Source organism: Mesoplodon mirus, assembly GCF_964341445.2.
Source record: "Mesoplodon mirus genome assembly, chromosome: 11".
NCBI lineage: Eukaryota > Metazoa > Chordata > Mammalia > Artiodactyla > Ziphiidae > Mesoplodon > Mesoplodon mirus.
The window spans coordinates 56191102-56206279 of record NC_138987.1 but is presented as its reverse complement, the minus strand read 5'-3'; the positions used below and the strand labels follow the sequence as shown (position 1 = coordinate 56206279).

Sequence of the window (15178 nt, the reverse complement as noted above, 5' to 3'; positions counted from 1 at the left end):
GAGCCTGCGTGTCCGGAGCCTGTGCTCCGCAACGGGAGAGGCCACAGCAGTGAGAGGCCCACGTACCGCAAAAAAAAAAAATAGTACACTCTTCACCTGTTCACCACATCTGGGTGCTCTGACCTCACCCCCCGCCATATCCCCCTGCCCAGTGGTTGTCCCCTGGTGTCCTCAGGCTCCCCAAATGCCACCTGTCTCACAACGAGATCCTCATCTCTCCCTGTGACCCCAAAAGCACTCCTCCCGTTGTCCCCAGCTCAGTTGGTGGCACCTGGGAGGCATCCTTGACCTCACCTTCTCGCCCCCATCCAGCAAAGGCAGCAAGTTCTACTGATACTGAATCCTAAATATTTCTTGACTGTGCCCTCTTCTTGCCAGCCCTGCTGCCCTGCAGCCTGTAACCATTCTCTCTGTCTCCTCCCTTGCTCCACTCCAATCAACTACCGACACTGCAGCCTGAGTGATCTCTTGAAAATGCAAATCGGGTCCTGCTGCTCCCTGCTAAAATCACCTTAAAGCCTCCTGTCCCCTCTGTGAGCTCCGTGCCTGGCCTACAAGGTCCTCTGGGATCCTGCGCCTCCCGCCTCACCTCTCCCCACTTTTTGCCTTGTCCTTTACCCTCTGGCCTCACCAAATGGCCAATGGTTCTAGAACACTCCAAGCTGCTCTCCCCTTGGGGGATGCTCTCTCCTCTCCCTGGAAAGCCCATCCCACGTCCTTTGCTTGGGTGAGTCCTTTTCCTAAGGCTCAGCTTTGATGTCACCTCCCCCTTTCCTGGGTGAGGGGGCAGGAACCAAGTTTTGTTCACCCCTGCATGTAACGTCTTGCACAGGGATTTGCTCACTGCTGCAGTAAGGTCCTCAATAGATATTTGTTGAATGAATGAATGAGTGAATAAAAGCTTCTTGGCCTCCTGGAGGCAGGTGACTTTCATGTCTGCTTCATTTCAGCTGGCTCTCCTTATAGCTTTATACCTGTCCTCACCTGGGACTGGGTCTTCTGAAATCTTCAAGTGAAACATCCCAACTCTGACCACAGGCTCTGTCCATCCACCCTCCCCCATTTCAGTCCCGGTCACATTCCTCCCCCAATGTCTCCCCCAGCCCCTTTCTGTTCATCCAGCCATCCTGGCTTGACTCTACCTTCTCCAGCCACATCCCCTGGCATCTCACCTCAGTGCCCTCTGTCCCAGCTCCCTGTTCTCTGCACCCCGCCCCCCACAACCGTGTCCCTCCATCCTCACTCTTCTCCACACCCCTCTGCCCCCATCTGCCCTGCTGAGCGCTGCTGGAGAAACTCGCCCAGCCGTGCAGACCGCCGCCATGACAAGTCCATGGTCTCTGGCCTCAGTAGGGGTCACAGCTCTGCTCAGCAATTCTTACACCACACCGTCGCCAGGCGGCTCTCTCCCCATTCTTCTAAGCCCTACTTCAAACCTTCCATACTCTCTTCAAGTACCCTACCTTGCTCTGGCTTTCCTCCAGCAGATCTACTTGCCTCCTGTCCTACCTAGAAAGTGAAACCAGCTGGCAAGACTTCTTCCCATGCCTCCACCCCACCCTCCCCCCAGCCGCAAACTCACCTGCTGCTGCCCCATGCCCTCATCAGCTTCCCTTTGGCCCTGAAGAAGAGGCAGCCCTCCTCCTGTGTCTGCGTCAGGGGGCCCCTCCTTGTGTTCTTGGCGGCCCTCTCTTGGCCATTCCCATTCATCTACGATTTTCACTTCTCCCTCTCCTGGCTGCTTCTTTATAATGTGCCTGGGTAATCACGGAGTAGTGGAGAGACCATGGGTTTGGAATGCCTTTCCTCTTTGTTTCTCTTTCAAGACTTTGCTCAAGTTCAATTCCTCTATGAAGCCTGCCCTAATTTTCGCCTCCAGGAGAGTCAGGGCAAGCTTTGTAGAGAAGCTGGGCTTGGGCAAAGCCAGTGGCTACTTCTAGCTTTGACTTCCTTGTGCCTCCACTGTTCCAGTGCAGACTCCCAGGCTTGCCTGGCATGAAGGAGTCTTTCAAGAAATGCTCAAGATTGAAGGAATGTAGTGTGAGTGACATTCCTCTCTGGCCCTGGGGTTGGGGGGGTGAGGGTGGGGGGAATTCCCTGGTTGTCCCAGGGAATCTCACGGGCATCTATCTCCTTCCCTCCCCTCAGACAGGGTCATACAGGGCCTGGGGACAGACACCTGCCAATCCCTACATCTTACCTAGCCTCAGTTTCTGCACCTGTACACAGGCACCAAACAGCAGTAATGCCTGTCTGTTGAGAACCTTTGATAAGACAAGAAAGTGAAAGCATTTGAACACTGCCACATATTCTGTACCCCTGACCAGTGCTTAACTCCTGTGACCTCAGCTTTCCCACTTTTAAAGTGGAGATGTTGGGAATTCCATGCTGGTCCAGTGGTTAGGATTCTGAGCTTTCACTGTCAGGAGCCCAGGTTCGATCCCTGGTTGGAGAACTAAGATCCTGCAAGCCACGTGGTATGGCCAAAAAAAAAAAAGTGGAGATGATAATTCCCACCTCCCTAGGAGAGTGTCCCCCAGTCAGAAAATGTTGGTTATTAGGACTGTCACCTCCCTTCCCACTCTAGCGAGACAGCTGTGAGGGCCGTGCTGGGGTGGGAAGGGTCCAGGACAAGCAGCACCTGAGGCTCCTGCTCTGGGACCTGGAGATTGAGAACCTTAAATGTAGTGGCAGCCCTGGTCTCTAGCTGGCCTAGAGCAGAACCTCCTGGGGCCCTGCCTGGCCTGGAACAAGGTCCTTCACCCCCTGAGGACAGGTGGACATTGGCCAGGACTTGCTCCAGCTCCAGCCAGCATGTCCCTGGACCCAGCCAGTCCTGGACCCTAGTAGCATGCTTTTGAGGTCACTCTTGCTCCAAGAGCTTTTGTCAAGCCCCACACCTGGCTGCCTAGAGCTGGCTGTCAGGTGGCTGTGTGCTCTTAACCTCTCAGAGGCCTGTCTCTGGGCTCCCCAGACTAGCGGGGTGGGCGTCTCTGTGGGGAGATGTGTATGCGGTGTGTGCGTGGGCACGAGGGGCAATGTGAGCTCTGATTGAGGTTCTCTCTCAGGGCTTGGAGAGGATGGGGGAGCAAGAAAGAGGGGAAGGAGGAGGGAACTGGAAGAGATGAGAAGGGACAATAAAAACATGACAGAAAGGGAAAGATTCAAGGTAGTTTCCCTTGTATACCCTCACCCATCCCCACAAAATGGTGGAAAGAGGAAGCTGAGGCTCAGAGCGGGGCTGACAGAGCCGACCCTCCCGGCAACCCCTCCTCCTGTCCATCCATCTAGACAGCCAACCCTCTGTCTGTTCTCTGCATGACCCCTAGTCCTCCTCCATCTTTCCATCATGTCACCATGTCCACCTTCCTACCTGGTGAAACTGGCAGCCCCTGGGCAGAGGAGGAGGGGAAGGGGAGGAAGCCTCCTACAGGAGAATCAAAGCTCTTTTGGGTTCTGTCTTCAGGTGGAGCAGAGGGTCAGAGGGATGACTGAGCATGTGTGTGCTTGGATATGACACACACGTATACCTCGCTGAGAACACGTGGAGCCAGGCAGCTGGGTCTGGTCCCGAGCGGCCCTGTGACAGGGAATGCGGGACGGGCGATGTGGCTCTGCACACACGCGGAGTGAGCGGTCTATGCCGAAAGACGGAGCCCGCTGGGTACAACCGAAGCTCCTTGTGGAGCGGCGCTAGCGTGTGCGGGCTCGTGCGTGCGCAGGTCTTTGTGAGCCCCGGACTCGAGCCGCGCGGGGAGGATCCGACACCAGGGAGCGCAGCGCCCTCTGCTGGCCAAACTGCCCGGCCCGCGGCACCTAGTCAGCCCCATGCCCTAGGTGGACCCTCGCCCTCGGACTGGCCAGTACCTCCCTCGGACTGGGTGCCCCGCCCATCCCTGAGGGCCTGTCCCTCATAGGCCCACCGTTCACCCCGTCATGCTCCCCGTGGGGCCCGTCGGAGAAAGGAACCAAGTTGCTGGGCTGGATGGAGAGGCCTGCCTCCCAGTCACGGCTGTGCCTCACTTGAGTCTTGTATGGAAGTCTTGCGAGGAGGTCTGATATTCCCGTCCACAACCGCCGGAGGAGGAAGCTGAGGCTCAGATTGGGGTTGAGAGCCGACCCTCCCAGCAACCGCTCCTCCTGCCCACCCATCTAGACAGCCAACCCTCTGTCTATCCTTGGCCTTGACCCCTAGTCCTCCTCCATCTCTCCATCCTGTTACCTTGTCCACTCTCCTACCAGATGAAACTGGCAGCCCCTGCGCGGGCGGAGGAATCCCCTCTCTTCTGTACCCACTCCCAGACAGTGGGGTAGGGGTGGGGGCCGGGGATAGCTGCTTCCTGGTGGCCTAGGGGACCCAGGCCTGAAAGACTCCCCAGGGCCCCCTCTCCTCCACGCCGCATCTGGCCCAGACCCGGGACTTGGGGGAAGAGGAAGCGCGGCAGCGGAGGATTCGGTGGACGAGGTCCCCCCCTGCTGGCCGGAGCTGGCACTTGCGCCGGTCTCTTCGGTAGGGGCAGGGGTGGAGGCAGCGGGTGGGGGACTGCTCCTTTACCGGGGCTTCACACACACTGCCATTTGGTGTTAACTGCAAGCCGCCAGGCAGGCAGGGCAGGGTGCCGGCTGCCGCTACCATTTACATATACGAGACTCAAGTTTGGAGGAGGGCTGGGGAGTCTGCCCCTCCTCACCCCCAGACCCTGGGACTGACCCTGGCCAGCCACTGTCTATAGCTTCGCCCATCGCTTCTCAGTCCATCTCCTGGCCCTGCGGGGCCCTCCTCTTCTGAGGCAAAACTGAAAACCACGGGGGAGAGGTTCCCACACCAGAGAGAAGCGCGAGCTCAGGTTTAAACACTCTCGGGAGAGCAGAGGCCCAGAACTGCGGTGTGGCTGGGGTCCCAGCTGTGGACGTGCTGGTTTTTCTTCACACTAGCAAATCGAGCCCTCGATCTGAGGTGCCTGTCCCTGTTTGCACAAGTGTTTCCCTTTTATCCATTGTTTCATTTTATCCTCATAACAATCCATGAAATAGGTACAAGTATCCCCATTTTACAGATGAGGTAATTAAAACTCAGAGAGCTTGCGTTATCCAAAGTTGCACAACCAGGTTTGAACTCAAAGCCAGAGCAACTCTGATGAGGAGTTGTGTCCTGAGCTGTTGTGTGCCCCTTTCGCCACAGAGAGCAGCCCAGTCCCAGGAATCTCACTCCCTCCCTTCATCTGACCCCACAACGACCCTGTGAGGAAAGCATTTTTTATCCTCACTTTATAGCTTAAGAGATGGGAGGCTTAGTGAGATTAAGGGGGTTTCCTAAGGAGTGTCAGTGGCAAGGGGACAAGAGCACGTAATGGCAGAGCTACAGGCCCAGAGGGGAAGACAGTGGGAACCATGGCTGGTAGAGGCTGGGCTCGGTGAGGACCCCTCCTTCTCTGCTCCCACTGCCCCCTCCTGACCTCTAGCTCTGTTGCTACATTTGGTCTCTTTCTCTCTCTCCTCCCAACCCCATCTCTGACTCTCTAAGCCTCCCCTGGCCTCAGCTTCCCTGTCTTTCCACAGAGGATTGTGGAGACGGTGGAAGAGGGTGTGGGATGATGAGGAGGAGAGGTGATGAGCCAGAGTATCCTGAGGTGAGGCTTCTGGAGAGAGACGAGGCCGAACACGAATGTCAGTGGTTTATTGGGAAGCCTCCGCCCCTAACACCAGCAGCCCTACCCCATGCATCCTTGAGCAGAAATAAATAAGGTGGCATGTAATGAACCAGTTTGCCTCCCTCCTAAAGAGCTCTGGGGACGGTCAGCCTCTGCTGTCCCGGGGGCTGGGATCCCCCTGGCTCTTGAGGAGGGGCTGGGGAGAGGGAGGGGACACAGACTGCCAGCCACCCTTTCCTGGCGTGGCCTGGGGCAGCCTGCAAGCCTAGCACTGCGTTCACGATCCCTGAGGTCTGACCTCGCTGCAGCAGTCTGCCCTGTGCCAGAGAGACCCCTTCCCCACCAGACCCCAGCCCCTGGCCCCCACCCCAAGAGTCCCACCCTGTGTTCCTGCTCCAACTCTAACTGTTCAGCCTGGGGAGTCAGCACCTCCTCCCCAGCTGCGGGGGAAGGAAGCTTTGCCGTCACGTATTTCTCTTCTTTCCCCCTGCGGTTCAGGGGCTGAGAGGCTGGGCCCCGCGTGATGCTGGTCACTGGGCAGTCAGCTCCATGGTCTTCCTCCGCTCCTCTCGCTGCTCCTCTCCGTCCTCCTCGGGCTCAGACGCGCCCTTGATGATGGCCACACGCTCACTCAGGCTCAGGGAGTTGGGGGAGAACAGGTAGAAGTAGAGGACAGCAGCCAAGGCAGCCCCCACGATGGGCCCCACCCAGAACACCTGGTGGAGACAGAGCAGTGTCCGTGGGCTGAGTCCCAGGCCTCTGAGACCAAGACCTCCCCCTCCAGAGGACAGACCCATGGGCCTCTCAGAGGAGGCAGCCAGAGAGACGTCCAGACCTCCCGAAGGAAAGACTTCTCCCCACTTCAGGGGCAGATATACTGACACCCCACTCCCCAATGACAGCGACATGGACCACAGACACCCAGATCCTCAGAGGAGCCAGGCATCTCCAGAGGGACAGGGCCCCGCCAACCCCACCCTAAAGAGAGACAAGTGAACCTTCAGAGGGAACAGACATGGAGATCCTCGGAGAGATGAACAGAACGCCTCTCCCTTCCACACAGGGAGACAGACAGACTCTGGAGAGCTCTCAAAGGAGATGACAGACAGATTGTCCAGAGGGACAGACCCACAGGAAGGAAGGCTCTCCCCATTCCCCCAACAGGGACAGATAAATAAAACATCAAAGAGGACAGACACACGGACCCCCTGCCCCCCACCACCCAGAAAGATGGAAGCAAAATCCTCAGAGAGCAACACTGGAGTACAGATCCTTTTCCCTTCCCTAGAGGGACAGACACACATAGACAGTCCCTCCCCTCAAACCAGGGTCCCCTGCCTAAAAAATCTACCCCCACCCCTGTCCTCGTTCTGGCTGCAACTCCTTCTCTCTCCAGCCGCCCCCAAGCTCTAGGCCCCCGTCATCCGGAAAGTCCTGTTAGCCGTCAGCTGCTAAGGCCGGGTTTCTAGGCCCTCATTGCCAGGGAGCCAGGGGAGGCCCAGACTCACCCAGTGCGAGGGGCTGAACTGCTTCATGATCACTGCGGGGCCGAGAGAGCGGGCCGGGTTCATGGAGCAGCCGGTGAAGTAGATCTGGACAGAGGGAGGGAGGTGGTGAGGAGGGCAGCGTGCTTGTCTACTCCCACCCGGTCCGGAGTCTCCCCGGGTACCCCAGCAGTGCAGGGGCTCAGCCAGGTCTCCAACTGTCTCCCAGTTCCTAGGCTGGTGACCTCTCCCTCCACAGGTTCCTACGGACCCCTCCTCTCCTCTCTGTTCTGCGCTTGGGCTTGGCTTCCTGCCCCCATCCCAGCTCCCACTCACTTCCATCTTTCCTCAGACTAGAGAAGGTTTGAGGGGATCAAGTCTGGGCCCGAGCAGAGCAGCTCCACTCCAGGCCTTAACTGCCAGGCTCATCGGTCCAGAAGGTACTCCCCATTATTTGCCCCAAGGGGCAGCACTGCTCACCCCCACCAGGTGGCCCAGTGTGACGGACAAGCCAATAGACAGGGCTGGGGAGCCCACAGGGCTGGTGCGGCGGGAGTCGGTGGAGGAGAAGATACAGAGCGCCAGCTGGAAGGTCAGAATCATTTCCACCACAACGGCCTGGCCCGGAGTTGTGTTGTTGTTGAGCTGCAAGGGAAGGGTGTGTTAGACTCTGCCTTCTTCTGGCTCTATGGCCAGGGACTTGGGGGGATGGGCTTTTGGTCTCCAGGGACATCTAGAGCCTGAGCACCTGGAAGCCAAGCCCTGTCACATCAGGGAGGTCATCTGCTGAAGAGACGACATACTTCGCAGTAAGCACAAAGCTTGGAGCGCAAAGCTGTGGCTAAAGGGCAAGTGTGAGGGGAGCTCTTCCTGGATACGGGCCTGTCACTCGTTCTGCCCAGTCCCCAATCCCCACAAGCTGGCATTTACCCTCCCTCCTATGGGAAGCTGCCCAGTTTGCTTACAGCAACCCCCAAGCCAGCCTCCGGCCTGTGCCTGACCCGCTGCCAGTTCCAACCTCAAACCCGTCTCTCTGGTGGGGCTGACTCACCACTTGACAATGGCCGAGAAAATCCTCCTCTGTGTTTGATTAATGAACCCAGTTTGCATGGGACATGGGGGCTGAATCTGGGGCTGCGTGAGGGGGAGGCAGCAGGGGGCCAGGAGCAGGCACCAATACTCATCAGGGACTGTACGCACTGGCGCCGCATCAGGGAGTTCACAAGCACGGTTTCTAAACGTAAGTCCCCGACTCCTGCTGTTACAGAGGAGTCCCACGTAATCGTCCCTGCTGTTGTGGCCATTCCCACGTAGTGTGAGTGAGAAAAACGAGACTGGGAGAGGCCAGGGTCACCGAAGACAGTATCACAACCCACCTCTCTCTGATGGTTCCATGAGACCACTCCGCTGAGGAGCACCCAGGAGCAATGAGGCACCCAAGAGGACAGAAGAGCTCAGAGGTAAGACAGGAGAAGAGAGCGAAGTTTGGGGAAAGAAAAGAGGGGCAGTAGGCAGGCACCAGGAGAGAGGCCAGGATGGGGCAGCAGGAGGGGGTCAGGCAGAGGTGAATATGAACCACAGCAGTGGGCTGAGGGGCACACACGGAGATTCATCTTCCCGGCCTTAGGAGGCTGTGACCTTCCTGGCAGAGGTGTGCACTGGACCACTCTGTGGCACCCATTCTGGAGATGAGGTTTGGGGGCCAGGTCCAGAGCCCACCACAGGGTCCCTGCCCCACAACCAGCCCCGTGGGCACTCACCGCGTTGACGGCCAGATTGCCTCGGGCATCACGCGGTGCCACCCCATAGAGGATGCCAGCCCCGGCAATGGCGCCCACCAGCTGCGCCACCATGTAGAAGGCTGCCCGGAGCAGGGAGATCTGGTTGCCCAGTAGGAGGGCCAGCGTGATGGCGGGGTTCATGTGGCCACCGCTCACGGGCCCCAGGGCCTGGGCCATGGTGCCTATGGCCAGGCCGAAGGCCATCGAGATCTGCAGGATGGTAGGCAGCGCGGACGGCCACTTGAGGGCCGAGCCGAGGCCGAAGAAGACGAGGATGAGGGTGGCCAGGAACTCTGCGAACACTGCCTTGAGGAAGGCCGCGGAGCACACCTCCTTCTTCATGGTCTCCAGGCAGCAGCCCCCGCAGGGGTCGCACGTCGGGGCGGCGGCGCAGCGGGCCGGGGGGACTGGCTCCCGGGCGCCGAGCGCTCTCAGGCGCCCGCGGCGTGGCTCGCCTCCTGGCGCGGGCCCTGCGGGGCGCGCTATATACAAGGCCGGCGCCCCGCGGCGGGGCGGGCGGGCGCGCGGGCGGGGGCAGTGGGCGGCTCCCGCACCCGGCGGCCAGCACTGCGCGCTGGGAGGGAACTTCAAGGCCGCCGCGGTCTCGCCGCTGACCCCGGCCCCGCGCTCCCCTCCCCCGCGCCCGGGCAGCAGCCCGCCCGCTCGGGCCACGTGACCCGGCTGGCGGTGTAGACCCGTCGGGCTGCCTGGGACCCGCGCATGGTGCGCTTCGGGCGGCTCCCGCGCTCTACTCCGCGCTGCCTGTCCCGGGCCTCCCGGGAGACTTTGTCGGGTCCGGGCTCTCCCGTCCTACCGACCTCCGGCCGTCTGCCTCCGCTGGACCTTTATCTCCGGCCATGGTCTTCCCCTTTTCTTCTCTTCGGGCGCTGGGTCCAGCTCCTCCTTTTCCTCCTGCGACCTGGGCATCCTGACGCGGCTTCGCGCCCGGCAAGGTTGGAAAGATGGGCTTCCCTGAGGACAGCGCCGCCGCCATCCAGCTCCCTACCGGCCGGTGGCAGGGCCGTGCGGGGCGGTCCGGCCATCATGGGCCTCTCCCCCACTCGGCCCGGCAGGCCTCCAGGGTTGGAGAGGCGGCGTTTTGAGATAAGTGGGCACCGTGCCAGCCTGCGCCGGACTCAGCCATCCTATCTACTCTCTCTATTTCACCTTTCCTCATCTCTTTTACTCTCTATGACTTTGTCTCTACATCCTTTTCCATGTCTGTGTCTCTTACATGTGGTCTTTTTTAGTTCCCTCAAAGTCAAGTCCTCCTACCCCTGGGCTCGGTGACACTTCCTTCCAGTCCCATTCCTCGCCGCCCCCCCCCCTTCTTGCCCCTTCCCTCTGAGCTCCCAGCTGCTTTCCACCCACCCCTCCCACCCTTCCTTCTTCCCACCCACAGGTTAGGCATGTGGGGAATGAGGCTGGAGGGCCCTCGAGGGCTTGGAAGAGGGGCAAGGACGCACGCCAGGATTCCAGGAGTGGAGATGCACTAAAGACCCCACCACCACTACCATGACATGTCGTTGGGAAGCACTCAGCACAGTGCTTGGCACAGAGTAAGGCTCAGTAAAGTTTCCTCAAGTTGTGACTGTGATGTTAACCCCCCCCCCCGAGGGCTCTGTGTGGAGCAAAGTGAGAGAGTGCAGCAGAGGGAGAGGACAGGTGCTCCTCTGTCAGGGGGCTGAAGGGAGGGGCGTGGAGGGAAGCCAAGGACCTGGAGGAGCGGGATGTGGGCTCTGTGGCAGCTAAGATGCCAAAGAAAACAGGGAAGGAAGAAACCTCGTTATTGTTCCTGCTCTGCCCCGGTTTCCTGCTGGAGCAGCTCCTCCCCCAGGTCTCTCCTCTTAAGGCAGGAGGCCCATCTGTCCCTTCTGCCATGGGTCCTGGGGCCCTGCCCCTGGCAGAGCATGGCAGCTGTATTCAGGATCTTCATCTGGGCTTAGGGCTCCGGGCTCTGCGGGCCTGGTTCAGACTGGTACAGACTGGAACAATGACCCTCATGACCCCAGAGGCCTTTGGGGACTAAGCCCTTTCACTGCTGAACTTGCCTCCAGTCTGCCCCCTTCCACCTTCTTTTTCATCCTCTCTCTTCAGGCACTGTTGTGAATCAACACGTGGAGTGGGAAGGACTCGGCAGTGTCACCAGGGGAAGGAAGCTCCTACTTGAGGATGTGAGACCAATCCTTTACAGCTAACAAATGGCTTTGGCCTCCACTGTGTGATTAAATTCCGAGCTACCTGTGAGGAAGATCAGACTGAGAGGTTCTGCCTTGCCCAGGGTCACACATGACCTGAGATGGGACCCACGGCGTCGTCAGAAGTGGCCTGGTGTGGCTGAAGAAGGAGACCCTATCTGTCCAGATTGCTCAAATGGGGGCAGCTGGTTACATCTCCTAGGCCTGTGCTAAAGGCTCTTCCGCCTCTCTCTAACCATCAGGGTCACTCTGTCCCCAGGTTGTCACAAGAGCGCCTATATGCTGCAATTATCTTTGCCCTGAGCACTTGGACCCTTCCCTGCCACAGACCCAGAGGAATGCTTCCCTGGGACCACTCTGGGCTGGGAGATGGATCTTCCCATGTGTGGCACAGAAAGTTAGACTCTCTCGGGGGGAACCCCTTCTTCCTCTCCTGATATTGGGCCCCCTTGGTTCTTTGGGAGCAGTTTCTGGCTGAGGGTAGAAATGGTAGGGTAATTGGCAGCGGGTGATGCTGCCAGGACTCCACATATCCCCAGGTTTGGGGAACGGTCATTCATTCATTCCACAAAGACTTATTGAGCACTTACTATGTACCAGGCACTGTTCTAGGCACTGGGGATATAGCCATGAGCCAGCAGACAATGTCTCTGCGTTGTGGAGCTAATATTCTAGTGAAAGGAGATAGACAATAAACAATGGACATATTGAAATTATATAGTACAATAGAGTGTGGTTAAGTGCTATGGAAAAATAGAATATGGGAAACTGGTTCTTTGCATTTTAAATGGTTGTCATGTGGGTCTTATTGAGAAGGTGACATCTGAGCAGAGACTTGGAAGAGTGAAGCCGAATCTGGCCTCTGTACCCCAACGTCAAATCTCAGAGACAGAGTTTTGGGTGAAGTAGAAAAGAATAGCTCTATTGTTTTGCCAGGTAAAGGGGGACACAGTAGGCTAATGCCCTCAAAACTGTATGTTCCACCCTGGGGGGGCCTGTGAGAAGTCTTATAGTCCAGGGGCAGGGTTGCTGATAAGGATCAGGGTGCATGCAGGGACCGCATTCCTTCAATCCAGAGATCATCTGGTGTCAGGTTATGATGGGCGAACTGTGACCTTCTCTGGAATGAAGAGTGCTTCATCACATCTTCCATTTGGTGAGGGTTTTAGTTCTTCAGAAGAGCTCAAAGATAACATTATGTATATATCCCTTGAGGGGGGAACCAGGACCCTGCCCCCAAAGCTGTACTACTGTTTCTTGACTGCTCCTTCCTTGTCTCCATATTCCCTCCCTTCCCTGATTAGCAACTGTTTGAACCTGCCCTTTGGAACTCAGAGACGGGGACACAGAAAGGCTTTTGTGCCCAGGAGCCCCACAGGGTCCTGCTTGGTTTCAAGAGGAGAGGGAAAGAACCGTGCACGTATCTGGGGAAGAACCTTCCAGGCAGAGGGAGCAGCCCGTGTTGCTGAAGCAGGAGAAAGGGAGGGCAGAGAGTGGTAGCAGTGGGCAGACCTTGTGTGTCACCTGAAGGACCGCAGGCTTCACTCGAAAGAGTGAGGGAGTCATTGCACGGGACTAGCGTGGGCTGACAGAGTTTTAACACAACGCCTCTGTTGCTGTGTAGAGAAGAGATGGGAGGGGCAGGAATGGAAGCGGGGACGCAGTGGCCTGGCCCTGAGTGTGGGTGCTGAAGGTGAGAGCGATGGGATCTGGATCCCTTGGAGGTAGAACTGACAGGGTTCCCTGGTGGAGTCAGGGACGGGTGTGAGAAGGAGTCAAAGATGACTCAAGCCTTTTGGCCTGAGCAGTTGGAAAGATGGAGTTGCCATCAGTTGGGATGGGGAGGACTGTGGCAGAAGCAGGTTTGGGGAGACGAGCAGAAGGCCAGTTTTGGACATGCTGAGTGTTAGGCATTGTCCTAGACCCTAGGGTCCCTGCCCTGACTTCCCAACATGGTGCTACAGCCAGCACGAGGGCACCGAAAGGGGCTGTCCTACACTCTCTCTGGAGGACACACAGCTGGCCCATGTCACCTGGGTGACAGAGCCCAGCATGCCCATTTTGGCCAGGCTGACAGTGGGAATTGGCCACCAGAGTTCTCCTAGCTGAGCTTATTCAGCACTGAAATCCCCTCTGCACCATCCCTAGCAGCAGCTCTGGGAAGCTCATGACATGCCACAGACCCCAGTCTGTCTTCTGGCACCTTGGACTGCACGGACCGTTTCTAAGTTGTGAAAGAAACAGCATTTATTGACAAATGAGCATTTATTGAGTGCTTACTGTGTGCGGAGGGAAGATAGAGAGGAGGGTGCCGTCCAAGAACCGGAAGGAGCCCTGCCCCCAACGGGCTCACAGTCTAGCTGGGAGGCACTGCCTAGATACAGAATCACAGCTTAAAAGATACAAAATAATATGGAAGCAACATGTGCAGGTGCAAAGTCATCTGGCACAAAGTGGGAGTGCGGAGGTGGAGGCAGCTGGGACCCAGTGGTCAGCCACTCCTGCCCCCAGCTCAGAATCTTCTCAGTCTCCAGCTTGGGGACCTGAAGGTCTGTTCATCTGCCTCCATGCTTCCCTGCCTCTGTCTGGTTTGGCGTGTGTTTGACATGCACCCTCCTCCAGACTGGGTGCTCTTCAAGGGCAGAAACCAGCTCGTGTCTTTGTCATTTTCTCCCTCCCTGGCCACGGCCCTCCCCAAGGCCCCATGTCTACCACAAGGCAGCAGGCTGGGCTGGACAGGCTGGGTTGTGTGCGCTGGTTTCTGCCAGGGGCTCCCAGGAGGGGCCTAGGATTGGCCTCAGCACAGGCCTCGTCTCGTCTGACTTCCGAGTGGAAACATCATGAGATTTTGCATAAGAAGTCCTGAGTTCAAGTCTTAGCTCTTATATACAGCTGTGTAACTTTAGACCAGTCTTTTAGCCTCAGCCTAAAATGGGAAGGACAGTATTTGCTTGCCCTATCTCAAGGGGTTGGGAGATAATTACAGGAGATGATAAGGGAGTGCTTTGGAAAAGGTAAAACCCAGCATGACTGCTGGCTGCTGTCCTTCCCTAACCTGCCTGAAGTTTTAGGAGGATTAGATGAGCTAACGCAGGTAAAGCACCCAGCACAGAAATTGGGACACGAGATGCTTAATAGGTGTCAGTTCCCCTCCACTCCCATCACTTGAATCCTGCTTTGACCTCTGACCTCAGTGACCCCAAACTGGGCAATTGGGGCTGGAAGTGGTGGGGATCTCACATTTAGTTTGGGGGGGAGATGCAATCTTGGAAGAAGAACAGACTAGAGAGAAATTCTTGGCAACTTCTAGAGGGATCTGTTGGGTAGAGGTGAGGTGAGGATGAAATACCTGAGACACATCCAGGCTTGGCTCACAGCTCAGTGCCTTGCTGCCCTTGAACTTCCAGAGCAAGGACACTCAGCTGCCAGGAGTACAGCCCCAGAAGTCACTTTGGTCTCTGACTCAACCCCTCCCCCGGTAGTGAGTCTAAGCGACTGTCATCAGCTGTCGGGGATTGGGAGAATCATCTCCATAGCACCTATGACCTTCTAACCCGAAGGGAGGTTTGGTCAAGGAAGACAGACAAGAGCATAGAGGAGGTCGTGGGCATAATTACAAAGATGTGTTCCTCATACACAGTCAGTCTCTGAAGGGAGTGGAGGGCCCAAAGGGGCTGGAAACTGGTGCACAGTGGTGCTTGGTGCAGTGTGGGACAGACACAGATAAAAGCCTTGAAAGCATGGAGGCAACAGAGCATGGAGAAGAGGGCTCAAGGTGTGATTCTTAGGTTAGCTGTGCAGCAGGCTGGAGAGGTAGGGTAGAATGGACGGTCTGGGTGGTGGGGAGAACAGCCAGTGTGTGCTCAGGGTTGGGAGAGGTTAAGGGGCTGGACCAGATGGGGCCAGCCCCAAACCCATCTCCTGCCCACACCTTGGGGCCCCAAGGCTCTCCTTTGCTTTGACCACCAACTAAAGGAGATAAAGGAGGCCAAAGGTCAGGCCCCTTCTGCATTCTCCCCCCAGGAATCAGAACTAATGAAATGATCCGAATAATGCATGATAAT

The 15178-nt window shown here is 57.4% G+C and overlaps 1 protein-coding gene across 1 annotated transcript; it reads right to left on the bottom strand.

Annotated features, from left to right (window-relative positions):
• Positions 1–5660: 5660 nt before the first annotated feature.
• On the bottom strand, positions 5661–9394 carry AQP5 (aquaporin 5). The gene is made up of 4 exons (XM_082635166.1): positions 8896–9394; positions 7616–7780; positions 7160–7243; positions 5661–6367 (listed from the first exon to the last, which is right to left on the bottom strand). Exons 1-4 carry the CDS (start codon positions 9256–9258, stop codon positions 6182–6184), a joined length of 798 nt encoding a protein of 265 aa, XP_082491292.1. The 5' UTR covers positions 9259–9394; the 3' UTR covers positions 5661–6181.
• Positions 9395–15178: the final 5784 nt, after the last annotated feature.